This window comes from Neovison vison, chromosome 5 (assembly GCF_020171115.1).
Source record: "Neovison vison isolate M4711 chromosome 5, ASM_NN_V1, whole genome shotgun sequence".
NCBI classification, from domain to species: Eukaryota; Metazoa; Chordata; class Mammalia; order Carnivora; family Mustelidae; genus Neogale; species Neogale vison.
In genome coordinates this window covers 11,582,777-11,604,872 of record NC_058095.1, presented here as the reverse complement: position 1 = coordinate 11,604,872, position 22,096 = coordinate 11,582,777, and the positions used below count along the sequence as shown (strand labels likewise).

At 46.9% G+C, this 22,096-nt stretch overlaps 2 protein-coding genes across 2 annotated transcripts in view; one reads left to right on the top strand and one right to left on the bottom strand.

Moving 5' to 3' along the window:
• The first annotated feature begins 4,752 nt into the window (after positions 1-4,752).
• Positions 4,753-22,096, top strand: part of ARSG (arylsulfatase G) — a 96,979-nt gene continuing 79,635 nt past the window's right edge. Inside the window, exon 1 of the mRNA XM_044247567.1 lies at positions 4,753-4,827. The gene's annotated coding sequence lies outside the window, so the exon portion shown is untranslated. The remainder of the gene's footprint in view (positions 4,828-22,096) is intronic.
• SLC16A6 (solute carrier family 16 member 6) lies at positions 5,646-21,531 on the bottom strand. Its single transcript, XM_044247569.1, has 6 exons — positions 21,359-21,531; positions 14,418-14,656; positions 11,862-12,005; positions 10,306-10,434; positions 7,083-7,898; positions 5,646-5,947 (listed from the first exon to the last, which is right to left on the bottom strand). The coding sequence occupies exons 2-6, from the start codon at positions 14,647-14,649 to the stop codon at positions 5,697-5,699; spliced, it is 1,572 nt and encodes a 523-aa protein (XP_044103504.1). The 5' UTR covers positions 14,650-14,656; positions 21,359-21,531; the 3' UTR covers positions 5,646-5,696.

Here is a 22,096-nt window from a genome sequence, read left to right as displayed (position 1 = left end):
CACTCGGGAGGGCGCCCCTCGGAAGCGGAATTGCGGAAAGGCTCTTTGGAGGAAAAGGGTTGGCGCGCCTGCCCTTGAAGCCCAGAGGGTGTGAACGCTGGAAGGATTCGATTGGCTTTTAGACCTTGCTTTTACTTCCTTATTGCTGGGATTTGTTTGGTTTTTTGTTAGTTTGTTTACACTGTCTCCCATTGCCAAGGGCCTGGTCCGCCCTCTAAATGCGTTTTCACTTTTGGAATGCACGATTGTAGAGTGTGAATAATGTGGATCCTGCTCAGTTCATTTCACACGCGGAGACACAGGCCTGCAGTAGCGAAGTACACTTGTTCTCAGCAGCACCAACGCAAAGATGGACCCGGTCGAAGTCTCCCTAATTACGAATTCTGCTTTGTTTTCCCTCTGCTGCATGACCTCATAAGAAGTAACATACCATGAGCCAGAAAACTAACAGTTTCCCCGCCCCCGCCCCCCCCCCGGACTGTTTATAGAAGTGGTTATAAGATTAAACTTTCAACCTCTTTTCTATTCAAGTGGAGCCATCTGGGTTTGCTCAAAATCAGAGAAATCAATCCATGGACTCTACCGTAGCACGAAAAAGAGACCCAATATCCAGAAAAGCACTTGCTCTCCATGGAGGCATTAAAAAAAAAAGCATCATTAACAAAAAGTCTGCTGGAAAATAGGTTACCTTGAAACAAAATCTGCTCCAGCAATATGTTAAAACTGGGCCCTCCATCTGCACACCTACCCTCCGGAGTAATTTCTTCCCGCTATTTGTTTAGTCTGCGATGGATCTATGTTTTCTTCCTTACCGCTGACTGGTTCATACAGCATTCCTGCCGGGCCCTGAGATGCCCAGCCTCAGAGCTGTTGGGCCGGTGGGCTTGGATCACAGCCTTCAGTGTCTTGGAGCTACCCAGCCGCTCTCTAGCAGCGCCAGACTGTCTTGAGCTGTAAATGTAAATTGATACCATGTCCTTTCCTCTTGAAAAAGCCAAAGAGAAATAAACTCATTCATTCATTGAATGATATTTTTGGAGCACCACCTACTCCGTGCCAGGCCCTGCTCAAAGCCTTGGGAGGTAGCAGTAAACAACAATAACAGAAAAAGACCCCCACTATCTTAAGGTGCAGATGGATGAGGCCTGGTTAATGAGTGAAAAGCAAATACTTGTAGAACTTTTTTTTCAGGGTAAAGGGCGGAAACAAGTACTGTCTTGGATAGGATAGTCAGGAATGTCTCCCCAGGAAGGTTTGGAGGAGACCAAATTGAAGGGTCACATCATGTACATGTCAAAAGGAAGGGCAGACCAGGGGAAGGGAACTACAGATGCTAAGGCATGAGGTTTCTATTCTCAAGGACAAGAAGGCCGGTGCGGTTAGAGCAGGGAAGGAGATAAGAGCAAGCAGTTCCTGAAGAACTCATTGTTAGTTAGGGGTTTTAGGTTTTAAATGAGGTTGTGACTGATTTGATTGTGCCTTCAGAGGATTGTCGTTAAGGCTTCTGTCTGGAAAATTAAAGCAATAGCAGAATTGGGCAAACCAGCTAGAAGATGATTGCCCCAATCCGGCTAGGATGATCCTGGCTTGGATCAGGGTTACTGGTAGAATTGGCAAAAGCAGGTTCTGGATATATTTAGAAAGTAAAGCCAATAGGATTTGTGGAGGAACAGGTTTGGGAAGGAGGGTCAAGAGTTCTGCTGAGGACACGTGACGTTGGAAATGCCTGGTTGGCACCAGGTGCTGTGACAATGGCATGTGTGAGTCTGGAGCTCAGGGGCACAGTCGGATCTTAGACCAGGAGGTGTCAGTATAGAAAAGGGGCTTACAGTTTTGCTTGAATTCCAGGGGAGTAGATTGCTGTCAGTACAGTTGCCATGCTTTTTCTTGAGTTGGTGGAAAGGTGTCTAATATAAATACATGGCCACAATGTGTATTTTCTCTCCATAATACTTGCTGAGCTCTATTTAAAATGCGTTTGTAGATAAAATGTTCTGGAATACCACTTTTTCTGGCCAGTTTTCCCTCTAGGGAATCCGTAATCACTGAAGTAATTTTGATTTGGATGGGAGAGGTTTTCTTCCATGAAAAGCAGTCTTGTGCGTTCTGGAACTTGTCTCTTTTCTTCTTCTGCACCCCCAGGAGTCCTTACAGAAGCCGAACACCAGGGGGAGCTAGTTTCCTTGCTTATACAGTGGCTGGCCCAACTGTTGGGACATTGCAGCTCTCTGATTAACATCTATATCAGAGACAAATTGGAAAGCAAGTCCAGCTTCTCTTTTCTCAAAGCTCCATATACTTACGTATACTTATAGGATTAACCTTTTAGCACATAACAAGTCTGAATTGCCTTTTTTTCCCCTGAATTGTCTTTAAATTGGTCTTTAAATAAAGATCATAACGTTTAGGCAATGTTCTCTGAACTTCAAATCCCTGTTAGTGAGCCTGATACTTGGGAGCTTTTTAAAATAAGCATACATGATTATTTCTTATTTCAAATATTTTTGAGAAAGAGTATGGAAATCTAAGTGTTATAAATACGTCTAGGAGACTTGAATGGGTAACTAGGCCATGGGAACCCTGGCTCGGCATCTATTTTCTATTTTTTCACCAGGTATTAAGCTGCAGGACAGGCAAAGAAATGTACAAAAGCTACATTTCACAGCAGGGGAGGACATAACTGGTAACTTTGTTAAAAGGTTTGGAAACACTGTATCCATGAAGGGTGCATTTGTGTTAAAAGAGCACATGATCTTAACTCATTTTTACCACTGGAATAATTCTACTTTTGAGGAGAGAAGTAGTCTTCGCTTAGCCTGAAACATTATTAAATCAACAAGGTCGGAGTAGAATCTCTTTAATCCCAGGAAATGAAATATAATTAACGTGCCATCAGCTGTTTGATCTTTCCTATCTCTGGCACTTATGAGCCAAAAGCCACTCTGACTACAATGATCCTTTCCTACCAAGACGTTCCTTTCCAGAGAGGTGCCCCTGGTGGGCCTGAGCCTTCCGGGATCACTTTTGCGTGGGGCAGGGGTTAGAAACTGTAGGTCACAGGCCAAATCCAGCCCACTGCCTGTTTTTCTTTCCAGACCCTAAGCTAATCAGGCATTTTTGTTTGGTTGGTTTTTTGGTAACACTTTTATGTGGTTGAAAAAAGATCAAAAAAATATTTTGTGATGAAATTCAAATTTCAGTATCCATCAATAAATTTTTATTGAAGCAGCCATGCTCGTGACTTTATATATTGTCTTTGGCTGCTTTCACACTGTGGCCGTTGGGCTGACTCATTGTGACAGAACCCAAATGGCCCACAAGGCCTTAAATATTTACAATCTGGACCTTTCCTGAACAAGTCTGCTGACCCCTGGCGTGGAGAGTATGCTGTTCACTTAGAGGTGGAGTAGCTCTTAGGACTAGTCTGTAACTGGATATAGATAATCTCCACTATTTATTACTTTTGATAGGCTTAGCTATTACTCTACAGTGATCACGATCTCATTTCATTCATATATTTTTCATTAAGAAATAATCAAGTTCAACAAACACCTCTTGGAAATGTTTGTGTGTCTCCTGTAGAGGTAAAAGATCTTGCAGAAACGTGAAAAAAAATTATTTGAAGTGAATCTTCCTTGAGCTTTTATAATTTCAGTTGGATCCAACAATGAATGCCAGAACCTATACAAAAAAACTAATCAGTCTTTTAATTAAAAAAAGCCATACATTTATTGCAAATCTAGAAGTACCAGAATGTCACAAATACAGAACAAATCAGCAATCCTGTTTTAATTTTCTTCCAAACATTTAAAACCTGATTATTGACATACTTAAATTGGCATACATTTTTTTTTTCATGCAGTTAACAGAACGGACTTAGAGCCGGTTGCTCAGAAATCAGTTATAAATATTAAATTGTATTGAACATTCATAGTAAAAAATGTTGTAAAGTGCTGAAGTCATGTAAGTTTGCAAGACTGCCACAAGCTCAAAGTCCTTCTCAAGCAGTGACAGATTTGCTACATCCACCTTGATTTAGGTGTGTCTGCAACAGACACTTTGTCATTTTCTCCTCCGCCCCCGAGAGTTTTCCAGATTGTCCTATTTTTATGGCTGATAAAATACTATATAAAATGTAGCAGGTGGTGATGAGCTATGCCACTTTCATTTCAGTGCAGAGAAATATTCAAGCTTGTGTGTACCTGTAACCAAACTAGGCTTGTTACATTTTTTTCCCCCTGAGTTGTCATAAATTAACAGTAAAGATGAGTAAAAGATGGAGCAGTGAGCGACCATCACCTGGAGAGTGAGATTCAGTACGTGTAAGTAAGTAGCCACACTTGCCCTCTTTACAGAAAAATGAGAAAATGAGAAATACTTAAACATGTAGTGTAATTCCAAAAACAAACAACAAAAAAACCCAACCAACAGTGAGCAGTTACCTAATAACTGGCAACTAGAGCAATCAAGGTTTATATAAGATGTAAATTGCAACTTGTTAACTCATGATGGTAAAAACACACGTTTCTGCTACCCCATGTGAAATACAGAAATGCTTCAACAGTTAGCGGTTACAAAAAGAAAAAAAAATCAGAAATTCTTTAACAATTCACTGAAATATAATTCCAATCAAAGGAGATCCTCAAGTATTCTTAGGTGATAAAACAGATTATTTTCAAAAGCTAAGGCGATTATCTTCTTCCCCTTCAAACAGCACAGGTGGCCTTTGACCAAACCGAAGAATCATTACAACCTGACCCTCTTACGAGAGTGACTTTACAAGATAAGAAGTATTCTTTGAGGCATTGAAAGGACTGCAAAAAGGAGGTAAAAATGATGCTTAGGTCTCAGATTTTATTTCTTTTGATTAATCATCCTAGAATAACTTAATAATAAATAGTGGTTTAAATTAAAGACACTACAGTCACATATTTCTAAGTAATTGAAAGCAACAGGAAACACATTTTTGAATGTCATTCTCTATCTTCGGTGTTGAAATACTTCTGGTAATGACTGGCCATAAAAAGAAGTGGTAATCTTCACATTGATGAAGTAAGTTCAAGTTATGGATCTTTTTTTTTTTTTTTTTAAATTTCTGTTTATTCACCAAATCTTTGGGTCTTAAACTGTACTTCATTCCCATGGAATATTTGAAAAACGGAGAGGCCACAGTTGGCGAACGGAGACCTCAGTGTTTTCCAAGGGGGTGTTAAAGTAATTTGCTCATATTTCCAAAAGTGAGAAAAATTTTTAAATGATTTAAGTTTTGTTTGTTTGTCTGTTTTGAGTGGCCAATTTCATCTCAGTGATCTGGGCTAGTTGTCCTTTTGTAAGTGAGCTGTGTATCACACGCAAGAGCTCTTAAAACCACTTGACCATTTCGCGTCACCATTTTAAAACCAGAATGTGAGCCACAGGGTCCTTCTTTGTATCTCTCTCGGCTGCTCCTGCATACAACCAGACGTATGTACAGAAGAGTGCTGGGTTGTTTTTGTTTTGGCTTAAGAAACAATCGAACAGGAAAACTTAAAAGGGAAAAAAAAAAAAGGATGTTGGTGGTATTCTCGTGTATGTTCCCTTTAAAATGTAGCTTTAAAAGTGGGGAGAGTGGAGAGCCCCTGTACCTCCCTGTGCCCCCCGCCACCCCATCCACCTGCCTCCGGGCCAGCAGGGTGGCGGCCCTGCCCGGGAGCCTGTCACACTGGCTCCGTTTTCACGTGACCTTTATGCTCATTTTTCCCAAGGTCCATTTCCAGAAAGTCTTCAGGTATGTCTTGTAAAGCTTTCCCACGAGGACTCTCTGCCTGTCCTTCACCCGCAGGGTGACCCTGGCACAGTCCCGTTTTACACGGTCTCACGAGGGCGAGGCACACGGCAGCCACGGCCATGCCGGCGGCGCAGGAGTAGAAGGCGCGGCTGTACATCTTGCTCTGGTCCACCAGCAGCCCTGAGGGGGAATATTCACAGCTGTTAGCACAGTCCCTTGCTCACCCGGGCACAGTCCCTTGCTAACCCGGGCTCCCCTCCAGTGCAGAAGCCTCTCCGTGCCTTTGCCTCCTTCTGTTTTATCTGGGTTTCCGAAAGAAACAGGAGTGGTGACGGTGGGCAGCTTTTCTGGATGGGGGAGAAGAAGTCAGTCGGGACCAACAGAGCGGAGGCCACGGGGTTGCTAGCCTGTTCCTCACCGGCTAATCTGTCCTCGTACAGAACAAAACTTGGGACAGTTAGATGCCTTTTTTTTTTTTTTTTTTAAGATTTTATTTATTTATTTGTGAGAAAGTAAGCATGAGTGGTGGGGAGGGGCGTGGGGGGGTGTAGAGAGAGAGAGAGAAGCAGATTCCTCCTCGCCAACCAGGGAACCCGACATGGGGCTCGATCCCAGGACCCAGAGATCGTGACCTGAGCCGCAGGCAGATGCCTCACCGACAAAGCCACCCAGCGGCCCCTGCATGCTTCTTTGAAAAGGAAATATTTCGAAGAGAAGGAAGAGCCTTATTATTTTCCCTTGGGTTCACTTCAGGGATCTTTTAAAAGGTGGGAAGATTTCTCTTGTAACAACATTTGAGGACCTACGTCAGGGCTAAGGTATGAAGCACACCCAAGTCCTTCCTACAAGAAATATTGTGTAGAAATGAATTAAGTATCTGCAGAATACATTCTGTGCCCACTGCCCTCACACCCTTCCTTAGAAGGGCAGATGACTTACCAAAGTCCCTCGGTGCTGCTGTTCCAAAGTCAGGGGGTGGTGGGGGACACACAGACGGGTAACCTCTGGCACAGCTAAGGCAAGACGGTAGCAAAAAACAACCCGGGGCAGCCTGGACTGCAGATGTGGGTTCTAATCCCGACCTCGTCACTCATTTACCATATGACTCTTGGCTGACACGCTGTGACCTTCCATTTCCTCATCTATAACTCAAGACTGGCTCAGGTCATCTCTAATCCCTCCAGCTCTGAAATTCGATGGGACTATAAAAAGCAGCCTTTTTTTTTTTTTCTTTTTTTAAGACTGTAACAAGAAGCAAGCACAATTCATAAGGCAAGAGTAGCCAAGGGTTATGTCTTTTACGTATTTAAATTACCTGCAAGGGGTGGTCCGGCCAGGCCTGCTATGCTCTGAATGAAGACATACACTCCAGCAGCAGAAGACATCCTCTCGATTCCCACGACATCGTCTTCGGCGAGCAGCGGAATGTGGGTTCCCCCAACTGTTCCAACCATGAACCCAAAAAAGATGCTACATGACATGAGACCCCAGAACTCGGCGGCGAAAGTGAAGGCAAACAGAGACACCATCAGCAAGACAACGCAGATGAGCTCGATGTAGATCTTGCGGATGGGCTCCCGGCTGAGCACACAGCCGGCTCCGATCCTTCCGAAAACTTCGGCAATGGCCATCGTGGATAACAGAAAAGCAGCCCGCTCCTGCTCAATGCCCAGGCTGATGCCCAAGGGGATGATGTACAGGGAAGGCGCGAAGAACCCCAGGGTGGCAAACAGACCGAACAACGCGTAACAGATAAAACTTCTGTCTTTCAAGATTGAGAAGTCTAACAAAGGGGCTGTCTGGTGGCTTGGCTTGGAGCCCATCCCCACGAGGACCTGCTGTGTGTCGCCCTTTGGTCCCAGTTCTGTGTTGGCGTGACTAGGCACATTTTTTGGTGAGGTAGTTAGTTCTACTCCTGAGTCAATGGAGTCTATTGAGGTGCGTGTTTTCTCATTCTCGAGCATATACTGCACTTCTTTCCGACCCTCGTGGGTGGCTGCTTTCGGGGACCCGGGTCCTCGTATGACAATTGGTCTCAGCAGCGCCCCACAGACGACAATGTTGAGCTGCAGCAGGCCCACGAAGAGGAGGCTGTACCTCCAGCCGATGCTGTCCTTCAGCGCCGTGATCGCTTGGGTGAGGGGGGCGGAGAGGAAGCAAAACTGAAGATCAGAACCTGACTCAAGACCCAGGAGAGAACAGTGAGCCAACATGGGGATTCAGACTTAGGACCGCAGTAGGAATGTACTAGGCCGTGCGAACGCAGCCCACGTGCCCTGTAGGCTTTATCCTCACAGCCGATGCTCTTAGGAACGAGGGAAGGAGAAAACGGGCGCAGGAATGGTCAACTATAGAGCAATGCTCAGAGGCCGGGGTCCCCAGGAGAGCTTTGGAGGGTGCACTTTGCCAGGTGGCAGCGGAAGATGTGAAATCAGTTGGTGACCTACTTGCAGGCTGGGCGAGCAGCAGCCCGCAGGCCCAATCCGGGCCGCTGCCCGTCTCTGATCATAAAGCCTCCCCCGGGCGCAGCCACGCTCCTTGGGCTGATGCGCCGAGTGGCGGCTTCTGAGCTGGGACCACAAATCTGAGGGCTTCTGACAGCTCCTCATGGTCCCGTGAAAGCCCACAGTATTCGCTGTCTGGCGTTTTAAAAATAGAATTTCCCACCTCTGAGCTTGATCACTGTCCCTGCACTCCTGCGATCCTTAGTCGTGACGGGTTAAGTAAAAGGATAAACGCAGACTCCAAGAGCTCCTGGTTATCCCAGAATTTAATGATGCCAGGGTTCTAGGGTTTCTGCTTAGCAGACTGTCCTTTATTACCAGAGTCCTGCTCCTTCCTACCGGGAAGCTGGGTCCTCGGCTGCTGACCAGGGTCCTTGGCTGCTGGACACGGTTGGGGGGGGGTAGGGGCGATGGCCACAGGAAGCCTAGAGCCCCACAGTGATAATCAAACAACACAGGCCTCACAAGACCCTGAAAATATCTCATAATCAACCCTGAAAGGTTAAAAGATATTCAGTAGAATTTTATTATAGTCTAATTCTTTGAGAGCATGTCTACGAAGATATACTAAGCTGGTTATCCAGAAGATTGGCTTAGCAAGGCAGCACCACATTCCTTGTGGGGGGACATTTATTTTATAGCATGTTTTTATACCTCCCACTCCTCCCATTCATGTGGGAAACTTCCAGTTGCAAAATACTTTAGGCTTGGGTATGATTATTATTATTTGGTATTTATTTGTTTACTTATTTTAAGTAGGCTCCATGCCCAACATGGGGCTTGAATTCACAACCCAGAGATCAAGAGTCACAGGCTGTACCCACTGAGCCAGAACTGGTGCCCCTAGGCTTGGGGGTTTGGAGAAGCTGTATGCTTATCTGGCAAAAATTGGGTGTAATTTTCATTTCTCTATTTCACATGTCTTGAGGGCCTACGGGGACCCAGGGAGATGGCCCGTGCTAAGGAACAAAGGCGACCAAGAGACAAGATACGGTTTCTACCCTCAGAGGGCATTCACGAGCACTGATGCTCCCCTTGACATGTTATTTTGAAAAATTTTATGTGGGCAGTAAAGTGGAGAGTGCCTGCCTGCCCTTCGCCTAAGTTCGATAATTAACATGTCCTCTCTCTCTGCCTGTCTTCTGATACATTTATATGCACACACATTCAGTTTTCTGAACTACATGAAAAGCTTCAGATATTAGGACATGTCACCCCTAAATACTTCTACATTATCTCCTTTGAACAAAGCATCGTCTACTGACACATTCTGAAGAAACAGCAGAGTGAGAAATGAATCTGGGTCTCCAAGGTTAACTGTCTACTACTCGCTAGAGAGTAATTCACCTCCTGATGTTGAAGTAGCAAAAAAAAAAAAACAAAAACAAAAACAAAAAACCCAGCGATAAAAATTTTGCTGTGAGGGTGCCTGGGTCGCTCAGTCAGTTAAGCGTCTGACTCTTGATTTGGGCCCCCATCATGATCTCAGGGTCGTGAGATCAAGCCCCGCGTCTGGCTGGCCCTGGATCCTGCTCGAAATTCTCCCTCTCCCTCTGCCCCTTCCTCCTCACATGCGGGCATGCATGCGTGTGCTGTCTCTCTCTCTCAAAAATAAATGAATAAATTTTTCTTTTTTTTGCTGTGCGATTACCCACTCACAGATAACAAAACTAACTGTATTAGCATATGTTAAATCCACGCTGAATGTGGTTCTTTAAACGAAGGAGAGAAATCACAGTATGAATGACCTCAGATCCTCATGGCATTTATTTTGCAACAGAGGTTTCAAACCTTCCAACTGAGTATGTGTCTTGCGTCTTCCTATTTATGTCAACTCGGATTAGTATTAATGGCGTCTGAAATCCTAAAACGGGATTAGGGAGGACAGATCCTATAAATGCGCTGGAGGACAGAAGGCAAATAACCTCTCCCTGTGCACAGAGTTCAAGTCCCCCCTCCGCCGCCCATTGGTGGGAGCTGCTGAGCGGCTGCCTCCAGCCCAGAGGCCCCCGTGGACGACTGTGGTCCGCCTACCTGGGGCGAAAGCGAACATCGCGAAGCATTCTCCCGTGGAAGCAACTGCAGTGACCATGGAGCGCTTCTTGTCAAAGTACTGAGATAAGATGGTGACAGTTGGTAGGAAGCTAAAGCAGTATCCCAAACCTGGAAGAAAGCCAGGGAGAGCACTCAGAGCCCCGCACCGACTGATCCCAGAAGGATGCATCCCAAGAGTCGGAGTTTTTGTGTTTCTTTTTGTTTTAATATTTAATTCAACGTACGCATGTATGTATGCACTTTTAGGGATCTCTTAGTTTTATTTATTTTTTTATTTTTTTAAAATATTCTGTGCCATGTCAAAAAGACATTTTTGTTTTCCCAAAAGATTATGTGCCAACAAGGACTTTGGTCACAATGCATGACGATTTGACAATGATACCAAAGAAGTTAACAACCAGACAATCTAATCTCTTGGCAATCCAAACAGTCCATTTCTGAAATAATTCCTGGGCAAAAGGGGAAATAGAAGCTGCCATTATAAGCTATTTGGTGGGGCAGGAGGCATTTATTTTTTTAAATCATAAGTTCTGGGAGCCAAGAATTTCATTCTGGAAAAAGGTGCTGTAGCAAAAAATTAAGCAAAATAAAATAGGTTTCATTAGAGGTCTAGAGAAGCTATAACCATTGTTTGGGGATGCTAGGAGAATAAACTGTTTTCTGACCCCCCCCCCCCGCATTTTTTGGCATTAAAACAATTTCTATAATTCACAATGGACAGACTGCTATCGAATATAGTTTTAAAAGAAGACTCATATTTGGAAATAAATGAGGTTTGTTAAGTGCAGAAATATAGGAAAAGTGCAAATCTTCAAAATATACATATATCATCATAAGTAACACGCGGACTCCTTTCAAAGGGAAAAAAAGTTTTCTTGCTGCACTCTCCGCTGTGCCCCAGAAGCCTCGCATGCCCATTGTGGAAATACCCGCTAAAGAAATTCACATTTTACTTTGTGGAAATGATGCCTTTTGGCTGCAAACTCATTCAAGAGAGAAGTTCTCTTTCTCATGGGTAAATTTTTTTTAAAGATTATATTTACTTATTTGACACAGAGAGAGATCACAAGTAGGCAGAGAGAGTCAGGCAGAGAGAGAGAGAGGCGGAAGCAGGCTCCCTGCTGAGCAGAGAACCCGATGTGGGGCTCGATCCCAGGACCCTGAGATCATGACCTGAGCCGAAGGCAGAGGCTTTAACCCACTGAGCCACCCAGGCGCCCCTCAGGGGTAAATTTTACACCATGCCTATAATTGCTCAATTGGACAGTTGACCCCAAAATTGTTTGGGTTTCTTAAAGTTTTTTAAATTTTTTAAAAACCCTTCAAAACCTCTGCGGCAGTAAGAGGAGTTTCCCGTATCCCCTGGAGTCCATCCATCTTGGTTCAGAACCACTGATCTGGGACACTATTAACTTCGAAGGAAAAAAAAAGAGAGAAAGGGAGACAGAAGGACTCTTGGGGCTGGACACCCTCCTTCCCCTTCCTTGTTCTTCCGATTGGGTATTTGAACTTGCGAGCCCAGGAGCAGCCCTTACCGGAGACGACGCCGATCGAGATATACATGTGGTAGAGCTCCCGGGAGAAGGAGGCCGTCACCATTCCTGTGCTGACAAGCAGGCCCCCGGCCACCACCACCAGACGGTGTCCGAAACGGGTGCTCAGGACAGCAGAGAGGGGAGCTGCAGATAAGGACCATAATGTGATATTTTATTTTTTATGTTACGATTTTATCTATTATTTTTTAGAAAGAGAGAGAGCAAGAGAGCAGGGGGAGGGAGGGAGGGAGAAGGAGAGCGAATTCTCAAGCACATGCTGCACTGAGTACGGAGCAGACCTGGGGCTCGATCCCACCACCCCGAGATCAGGACCTGAGCTGAAAGCAAAAATCACACCTCAACCGACGGAGCCACCCAAAGGCCTCCGTAATGTGACACCTGAACTCCAAAGGCAGAAGCATTAGCTTTCTTAACATTCCTTTGCTTAGGGCAAAGGAGCCTGGGTGGCTCCATCGGTTGTGTGTCTGCCTTCAGCTCAGGTCATGATCCCAGGGTCCTGGGATCGAGCCCCCTCTGGGGCTCCCTACTCAGCGGGGAGTCTGCTTCTCCCTCTCTCTGCCTCCCCCCACCCCACGCACTCCTGTGTGCGTTCTCTCTCTCTCTCAAATAAATTAAAAAAAAAAAAAAAGATTCTTTCTCTTAAGTCTTGAACACAGAGGGATGATGTGCTGTCGATATATAACGCATTTTACACAATGCTTCTAATTGCTCAATTGGACAGTTGACCCCAAAATTCTTTGAGTTTCTTAAAGGGAAAGCCAGACTAATAGTACAAAACTTAGAGCGATATTTTTTGATAAAAGTGACATGAACTCACCATGAGCACCTATAAAGTTAGATATGCACTTAACGTCTGTTATTCTGCCATAAAAATGGGCTTTCCCCTGATGGCTTGAATTGTTTCCTTTCGCTATAGTCACTGCTTTGGATTCCTTTTGAAAAAAGCTCCATTTGGGGGTCAGTTTCTAGCTCAGTTTCATTTGACTTTTCTGAAAATGGTATGAAAGTCCCTGAATTCTCCGTTGAACACCCCAAAAGGAGGACAGCCTTGGGATAAATAATTCAGAGTGGCCGATCAATTGTCATTCATTGAGCTTCTCTACTCTGATCCCTGCAGAACATTTAAGTCTGACAAATCGTTTCCCAGTGATACGTTACTCGGGCTGACCCTGATGCTGACTGGAATATACAGAGATGAGGAAACCTTTGACAATTAGGTAAAAGAGCAACACAGAACATGCCGGATAGAGGAGGGGAAAAAAAAGACTAAATTTTGTTGGGGTTGGTGCATGTAAGTCTCATGTTAGTAGAATATAAACCAATATTGAACACAGCTCATAATGAAACCACTCTTGTCAGTTTTAGGTGGTTTGTTGGCTCAAAGCAGAAACTACTATAATTATAGCATTTAGGAGATCTATTTTCTGGTATAATAGTATTAACTGGAAATTTCTTGTTGACCGTATTGTTGTTTTTGGTTATAAAAGAGCTCAAAGCAAAGCTCTGGGCATTTTCTTTTTATTTGGGTGACCAAAGGTAAAATTTTTAATTCTAATTCACTTATCACTCCAAGAAAGTCAACTTTCCACAACTAAAACATTAAGTATCTTAATACTCTGTGAAACCAGAACGAGGAACCCTTCTGTGAAGCTTGCAAGACAGAATATTAGGTGTTGTAAGATAAGTTTGTTACTCGATAGGGAAGGACAGGGGAGCCGCCTCTTTAAGACACTGTATGGCTGAAACTTAATTAGAATTAAAGAAAGAAAACTTTAGAGGTAAGAGCTCCATTGGCAGGATATTAAAGTCAAGGAAGTGTAAGGTCAGCCCCACGGGCTTTCCGAGGTGAGTCCAGTGGCCGTGTTTTCTTGGAAGCCCTCAGTGTGGCCCCTGGCAGACGGAGGGACCATCATGAGAATCAGGCCTGTAGGGGACTCAGGGAGAAGGAGCATGTTACAAGTTCTCCTCAAACCCCATTTTCTCCAGTGTTGTTGGACGTGGGAGTCCTGAATGGTGGCTAGCCAGTGTTAGGGAAGCAAGTGTCTGGAATTCATCCCTTCTGGATGAGGTTTGTCACTTTACATCATACGCTCTTTCATACCCCGCGTTCTTCCTCACGTACCCACAGTTCACGTGCCTAGCCTGTTTGCCAGACATGTTTTTACGAGACCAGGGCCTAGGACACCATGTACTTTTGCTGTTGCTTCTTTGAAAAATGACTCTACAGGATAGGGGTTTACTGCTGGCCTCAAAGTCATCTACCGTGTCCTAAGAGTGTGCATACAGCAGGTGTTTAATGCATGCGTGTGTACACTGAAGGTCATCAGGGTGGCAAATCAGGCCCTTTCTTTCGGCATCTCTTGTTTCTCGCCATCCCCAAGCTCCTGAAAACCTTATGACTTATTTGAGGCTAGAAAGGGCCCACAGGTCATCGAAGGAAATGCTTCCAAAACAGGATGGGGGTACCATTACGTAGTTAAGCCAATGAAAACCGACACATGGTTACATCCTGCTTAAACAGGAAGAGGTACTAACCTGTAAATGTTAAGACAAATACACATATTGATATGACCCAGGAGATCCTGCTGTTAGATTCATCAAAACTGTCCATTAAGTCATTAAAGAAGACGCCAAATGACTTGACGATGCCGTAGGTAAAGACTTCAACGAAGAAAAAAGACACAGCTACCACCCAGCCCCATCCTCCATCAGGCACTTGAGTATAAACATTGGCTGTGGAACAAAGCTGTGATGTCTTTTGGGTCATTCTTAATCTGAAATAAAAAAATTAAAAAAAAAATACAACTCAGAGCAGCAATAGCGTGAGGGTCACTCTGCTAACCCTTTAGCCAACATTAATAGACAAGAACTACTTACCACATTTCTTAGGGTGGTGAATATTTAAATAACATGCAGTTACTATAAAGTCTTTGGGTAACAATTACATATTTATTTTACGGTCACAGCTGGGAAGTGTTACTTCCAAATTATTTTGTATCAGTATTATCTGTGGAGTCCCCAAAGAATCTGGAAGCAAGACTTTCCAGCTGTGACAATAAATGGGAAAAACAAGCAAAAGGAATCAGAACAGCATAGGTCGAGGCAGCCCAAAGAACACAGAATGGCCACCAGACCCAAGCACTGATGCTGACCGTGAACTTGAAGACAAGTTAGGTAAAGGAAGCTTGAACGGATCATAAGGCATGTCGATCAGAATTGAAGCCTGGAAACTGGGAGGTTAGACACTACTGACATTCCGTCTAGCACCTTCTATGGGATAAGTGTTGGGGACGTCCTATAGACAACCTACGCATCTCTGCTTGATGCTACTGGCCATTCAGAGCATTGATCCCATTTCCCGCTCAGTCAGCAACATTCTGATTATGATCTGGGGTCCCCTGGGGATGTAACTACACGTGAGAACTCTGTCCTCTGGGAGTTTGTTGAGCATGAGGAAGTTCTTCAGAGTTGGTCACCATTTGATGTATCAGCAATTGACAAATACTCTAGGATACAGTGGCCAAAGAAAGCACTATAGATTCGTAGGGCCTGGACAGCCAGTTAACCTCGCCAGGTTCCCTCTGACCTCAATATGCTTTTCTGCAACAAACAGCAGAGCCAACAGACCTATGCTCCTAACCCACTAGTAAGGGGAAACACCGTATTTAACCCCGGAGGGAGGATGGGTGAACTTGACTCTTCCCCCCGGGTTCTAGCACACATTTGCAGAGCCCCCTGCAGCGACATGCGCTTTGGAACAGTGATATGATATGTTGGCTAATTCAACATAATAAAAAAGTAATTTTTAAAAAGTAAAAGAAAAAAACAAAACAAAACAGTGATGGGTTTTTAGCCCAACCCCAAATTAGTATCTATAATAATACGTGAGTCCCTGGTCTTACAACACTTATTTAAGACTTCTCTACCATCATACAGTTGTATACAGGTGAATTTTTCTGGATGCATGGGTGGCCTTTTCCTGGCTGTAACTTGCCATGTTCTAGTACTAAGGCAGGTTTTACTGATAATGCAGGGTAACTGAAAAAACAAGAGGATACAACCTCCTCTATCTAGTCGACCTGCCAAGTTCTGGGATTAGGATCTAATATTTGGAGTTGACTCTGTCCATCTTAAAAAGCCGCAAACCTGCCCTAACTTAGTAGCGTTCATGCTCTCGAGGGCGCCATTCCCACCGTAGCCCGGGTCTCTAAAAGGACAGTATACTCACTTTCTGTCCTTTACTGTTAAATATTTGATGGAATGAAATAGGGCATAAGATGCTTTAAAAAAGCTTATGCTCTCTGCAGCAGACCTCTGCGTTTTGATGTGCGTCAGTGTGTCCTTCCTGAGAGCACTTGCAAAGCGAGGGAGGCCAGTTAAATGTCTCAGGGTGTAGGCTGAGCACTGACAGAACAGTTTTGCCACTGGTCTTCCCCAGCATGGAAAGCAGCTGATTTAAGGTGGAAGCGGGGAGCCCTCCCCGACAGGAGGTTTTCACAACGCCCCTCCGGCATCAGACTTCCAAAACTCCCTCCCAAGAGGAGGGCAGCTGCGGCAGAGGAGTGAGATAGGGCTGGGCTTGAGATCTAGAAGGCCAAAAATAAAATATGTACTTTCCAGCAATATGGTCTATCTAGTATTGAGTGTTTATCCTTAGGGAGGGGGGAGGGGGGAGGAAGAAGGGGGGAGGTGGTGCGAGCCCACAGTTTAGCTCCTTCTAATCCGTGCCCCCTACCAGGCCATTCATTTGGGCTTTTCCTCTGCGGAGCCCCAGACTCCTTTACCAGCCTAACTGGCTGGCCCCTTGTGTCCCAGTAAGATTAATCTCTTTGAAATGCGGCACTGTTAGGACATTTTTCTGCTCAGTCTTTTTCAGTGGTGTTCCTCTTTCTGAAGCACAAATAAAACCCACGGATTAGCCTGGCTTCCAATGCCTTCGTCGCTGGACCCCACCCTCTTTGTAGCCTTCTCACTTCCACTTCTAAGACTTGACTCAGGCGCTGGTCCAGATGGACTCCTCCTTGCCCCGAGGTCCCTAACCACCTAGTGGTTAACCACCAAACCCTCCCCCGCCACCCCCCCCCCGGGGGGCTCGGTACCTCCTTTACAGCCGGCACCTGCCAGGCCCTCCTCAAATCTTGCTTCTAACACGATGCCTCCTCTGACCCACTTCACGTAGGGGCTTCTCTTCCTGAGATCGGTATCCCTTAGTAACGGGACACTGTTTACTTGCATGTTTATCTTATTTGCTCAATTAAATGATAAGCTCAAGGAAAACAAATCCTGGGGCCTTTATCTCTTTGTACCTTCTTCTCCCTTCCCACCTCTAGCCCCTGCACACAGCCGGTATTTAGGTTTTCAGCGAAGTGCCTAGGAGGGGGCCAGGCCCCGTGCTGGGCACCGGGGAGAACCCAGTGAAAGACAGAGGGATGGTCTCTGTCTCTATGGACTTCAATCTCGGTCGATGGTAATGACAGGAATCCTAAACCTGAAATGTGTAGTAAAACCATCTGCTGTGTCCTTCCAGAGCTCAGCATGTTTCTAAAAAGCAGTTAGAAGCGGTAACCAAGTCCAAGGGCCTATTAGCACAGTTGTTCTAACCTGGAAGGGTGTCCAGACGACCTTGGGGCTCAGGACCAACCTGAATAAAAACATTGGGATGAAACTGATCCAGGCCCCCAAGAGACAGACTGAAATTTCTCTCTAGCCTAAAACCACTATGGGATCAAGAGACAAGAATCTTTTCATTGGGACTGCATGTAGGACAAGATAGCAGGTCTTGTAATGAGGAGGGGGTTCCTACCCGTCGTCAGAAGGTTCTGGTGATGGGTGCCTACCTCACGCCCTCTTTGCCCTTTATGATTTGCAGTTTGGATGTGCAATATGGGAGGGGACCCCAATCACAGGGAGCCCAGAGGGGTTACGATGGAATGTTAATGCGGAAAGGGGATTTGAAACTCATTTGTCCATCTCATTGTAAAATCTTACTCGTTTTGCAAAGTGGGGGAACTAACCCCATGGGAAGGCGCTTGACCTAAACAGTCCAGAATCAGATCCGTCCCCCGGCTGTCTAAGGAACAGCACTTTAAAGGCCCAGAAGGGGATATCTTAGGTAGGGATTGTGAGGAATGCCTCTCAGAGACAAAAATATCCTTGACCTCCATTAGTACACAGAGATTGGCGGGGAGGCTCTTGAAGGTTCCATTTTGCTTTGGCCATTCATACTCTCATATTCAGCACGGAGTTCTGGGAATCTCCTGATTCCTCAGGCCAAACCTGGTGGCCCAGGGAACCTGGGAGCAAGCAGGAAAGTGTAAGTTCTAGATGGTTCTTGTGAATGTAGATGAAGAGTAGTTGGACCCTGCTTAGACCTGATCTGTGGTCACTGGTTAGGTGGCAGACCTGACTGCTATCACCTGTGGGCTTTCTGAACTCCCTCTTGGTGTTTGGTTCCTTTGTTTCTGGAAACTTTGCTTTACATCCCTGCTGCTCCCCTGAAGCAAGATCCCAACAGAACTTTCACTTGCATTGTTAGGTTTCTGGGCAACAGAAGCTTTCTTACTAGCATTACTGGGAACATCATAAAGGGAAGAGGACACCCCCAAACCCACTCTTCCTCCAAACATTACACCTCTATCATGCTAAAGTGTCCTATCTCCTATTGTATTTAGCTTTGAAGATAAGACCACAGTCTAGAATCATCGTAGAGTAACCTGGTTTCTGAATGGGATGGGTTTCTGGATGGGAAGCTCTGTGTTTTACATGTCCCGAGCACCTAGAAGGGTGGTCAGCAGCTCTTTCCAGACCCACGGCCTGGCAGCGCATTCGGACATAGTATGTGCTCAATAAAATTTCCCTAGACAAAGCAGGAGTCTGGGCGTGCCGCTGAAGCAGGGCCTTGCTCTAGCCTTATAAAACCAAGTGGGGAAGTCCCTGCTTGCAGACTACATCCTTCCCTGGACCCCTCTCTTTTTTGTACATTTATTCATTCAGGAGACCAACTGGCTGAAAGTGTCCGGCTCCTCAAAGCTAGAAACAAAGGCTTGAATTTTGAACTCAGTTACTTAGGACCCTCTGTGAGTTCCAGAATACGAAACACTGTCTGGTTCGGTTTTTTGGTGATGCGAACTCAGCTTACGGAAAGGGGAATTGGCGTACTATGGGGGGGGCGTCCTAACTGGTGAGGTATGGGGAGGGGCAGAATCCCTTTGCTCCTTGATTTCCTGCCGTCAGGGGATATTTGCTCTTCGTCTCTGATCTCGTCCTGCCCCAAGAATCTACCATTCCAACACAGCTTTTGAGCCCGACTTGCTCTGAGTTACACTTCCATTCTTTTTAACTCTTGAGCCCTTTGCGACAAAGCCCATGGGTTTGTCTTGAAGCTCTTGGGCATTATTTGCCGAACGTCTGTTTACCATTAACAGGCTGTACAATCTTGGGGAAATCACTTAATCCCTAAATTTCAACATCTGTAAAGGAGGGATTAGACACAGCAGACTTGAGGGGCTCTCCCAACTGTAAAATTCTACAGCGGGGCTTCCTGGCAGCCAACCTGCCTGGTCCCCCCTGTTCCCCCAAAGGACATCCAACAACCAAATACACTGGGCAGTTTGGAGGATTCCCGGAGTATTGGTTGTCTTAACTTTAAATCAGTGAGGCTTCCGCCAAGGCGTGGAAATCTGCTCTACCTGGGGACTTCACCATGAGTCCCTTTGTTGAGTAAAGATTTGATCTGGGGGCATCCAGAATGCAAAATATCGTATTATTACAGACCGTTCCAGCGTCACTCCAGGGTCAGTTCAGAGCAAAGTTCAAAATGCAGCCTTCGGATTGAAACGTCTGGGATAAGCCAAGGCTCTCGGCAAACGCCCTGCCAATCTCTGTTCTTCTGGAAAGGCGTAGCCTGGAGACAGCAGCTTTGGACAAGTTGTTTTCAGCCCCAGTTGTCAAAACCAGTCTGCATTTAGGTGAAGTTCATCGGAATTCTCTATTTAAAAAGTCCCCAGCCTAACCTGGAGGTCTGCCTCAGCAGCTCTGAATCATCGGCTACCCCCGCTACCCTCATTTTACAAGATCATGATGCTGAAACCTGAACCCCTAGTTTAAGTGTCTTCCTCAGGAGTTCCACTGAGGAGGGTCCATTTTTGGAAACCACAGAAGGAAAATTCACAGTTAGTGGTACTCATTAAGACAGAAGGAGCTTTTCCACTTGGCTGCATTGTTTATTCACGAACTGGAACTCTCTATCTTGGCCACCCTTCCCTTAATTATGAGAAGAGGTATTTCTTTATCCCTGGGGCAGGATGTATTGTTGACCCCAAAAATGCCGCGTAATGGTGCTTGGGACATGGAAGGATGCATTGCTTAGAAATTTCAGCCTAAGCACGCGGTAGTTTTTTGCAGACAAGACACTCATTAGGATTTGCAAAACAGTAAGATTGCTGAGAAATCTCATTCCCAGTGTAGAAACCCTCTCCTGCAAGGAGCTGGCGCAGAGCGTCTAACAGCACAAGCAAAACCAGCTTCCAGGTTGTCAAGTTGTAATGCTCTTCCCCAGTTGGCTTCGGGGAGCTTTTTTTCTAAGACTTAAGCCGCCCGCGTTTGGTGACATTTCCCGTGCCACCTAACAAACTTCTGTCACCTGTCTGCCAGGGGACAGTGGGGAGGGGGGCGGGTTTCATTTCCAAAAGAAGAGGAAAAAAGAAAAGAAAAGGAAAAAAAAACCCTGAAGTTAATAACCCATTTCCTCTGCAAAATCACTCTCCGCCACTACGGAACCGCTCAGCTACCCGGGCGCTTCCCTGCGGTGGAAGCCCCAACCGGGAACCTTGGAAGTTGAGCGGGACCAGCCGTCAGGCGCTGACAGCTCGGACGGTCAAGGTGTGGGACCCGCGGTCTGCAAGGCAATCCCTGCTTTCTGCGGGGTCACGCTGGCTGCCCCGGGTGTGTGTGCCAGCTGGGGGCGGAAAGGGGGGCGCAGGGATTCCCACTTGCCCTCGCGCTGCCTCAGTGGCCCGCCTGCGCGCGCGCGCGGGAGCCTGGGGAAGGTACCGCTGACATTTCGCTCTTATGACGCGCAGGCAACTTCATGCGGAAAATCCACGCAGGGGTGAGCCGGACCTCCCCACTCACCCGATGGCCTGAAGCCCCTAGCCCGGGGCTTGGGGGGAGGCACTCCAAACCAAGCCTGCCTCCAGCTATTTTCCGGACCCCAACTGCCAGGGCCACGGGCATTCACTCTCAGCTGCCCACACTGGCTAGAGCGCGTCATCCCGGTGGCCCCGGGCATTCCCAACTGTCAATATTTTTCAGAATAACCTCTCCAAAATGTTAAGATGTAAGTGGTCTCCTCCCGCCTCCCCCCACCAAAATAATTAATTAATTAATCAATTAAGGCTCCCAACACAGATTAAAAAAAACAACCCCACACCCCACAATCAAACTTTTAAACATGTAAAATAATAAAACCAACTCACCAAGTTAGAAGGGAAGAGAATAAACCCCAAAAGGCTCCCAATAAGGCGGAGGCTTGGCCTCCCCCTCCTTATAAGCCGCTCGGTAACATGAGAAAGGTTTAACCCCTTAAGGCGTGGGCCCGAGCCTACCGCAAATTGGCTCCGGCGGGTGAGCACCGGGCGCCCGGCCCGCAGCGCCCCGGCCCCGGCCCCCCACCCACGGCCGCGCCTTGGGCACCCCGGCCACACCCTCCCCCCCGCCCCCCACCCCGGCCGCCTGCGCCCGGGCCCTGCGTGCTGCTGCCCGCGCCCCGGCCCCGCGTCGCTGCCTATCCCTTATCCTATACCGGCTGCAGCCGGTCTCCGCCGGCCTCGGGGGCGCGCCGCCGCCGACCATGTGCTGCGAGCGCCGAGCGCCGCCAAGGAGGGGGCCGGCCTGGCGCGCGCGCGCCGGCCCACGTGGATCGGGGCCGCGCCGGGCGCGCGCCCGCCCGGGGCCCGGGCTGGGGGTCACGGAAGGTAACGGCGTCGCGGTCTGAAGCCAACCGCAGGGTCCCGCGGGGCCACCCGCGCCCCTGCCGCGGGGGTCCCTGGCCCGCCGCCCCGCTCCCCCCACCCGAGCGCGGCCTTGCGCGCCGGCCCGACCGGACCCGGGCGCTTTGCTGCACCAACCGCGGGGAGCGCGGGCGTGTTCGGGGCGCCTGCACCCTCTCCGCCAGCACCCCTGGCGGGGCGCGCGCGGGGCCCCGGGGCCGCTTC

What these genes read in the sequence shown, in the direction of transcription:
- SLC16A6 (XM_044247569.1), bottom strand. Translation starts at nt 14,649, where the DNA reads ATGACCCAAAAGACATCACAGCTTTGTTCCACAGCCAATGTTTATACT. An exon ending in ATTTGTCTTAACATTTACAG is followed by an intron (nt 12,006 to 14,417) that starts GTTAGTACCTCT and finishes CCTTATCTGCAG; the next exon opens with CTCCCCTCTCTGCTGTCCTG. An exon ending in CTCGATCGGCGTCGTCTCCG is followed by an intron (nt 10,435 to 11,861) that starts GTAAGGGCTGCT and finishes GCTTTCTTCCAG; the next exon opens with GTTTGGGATACTGCTTTAGC.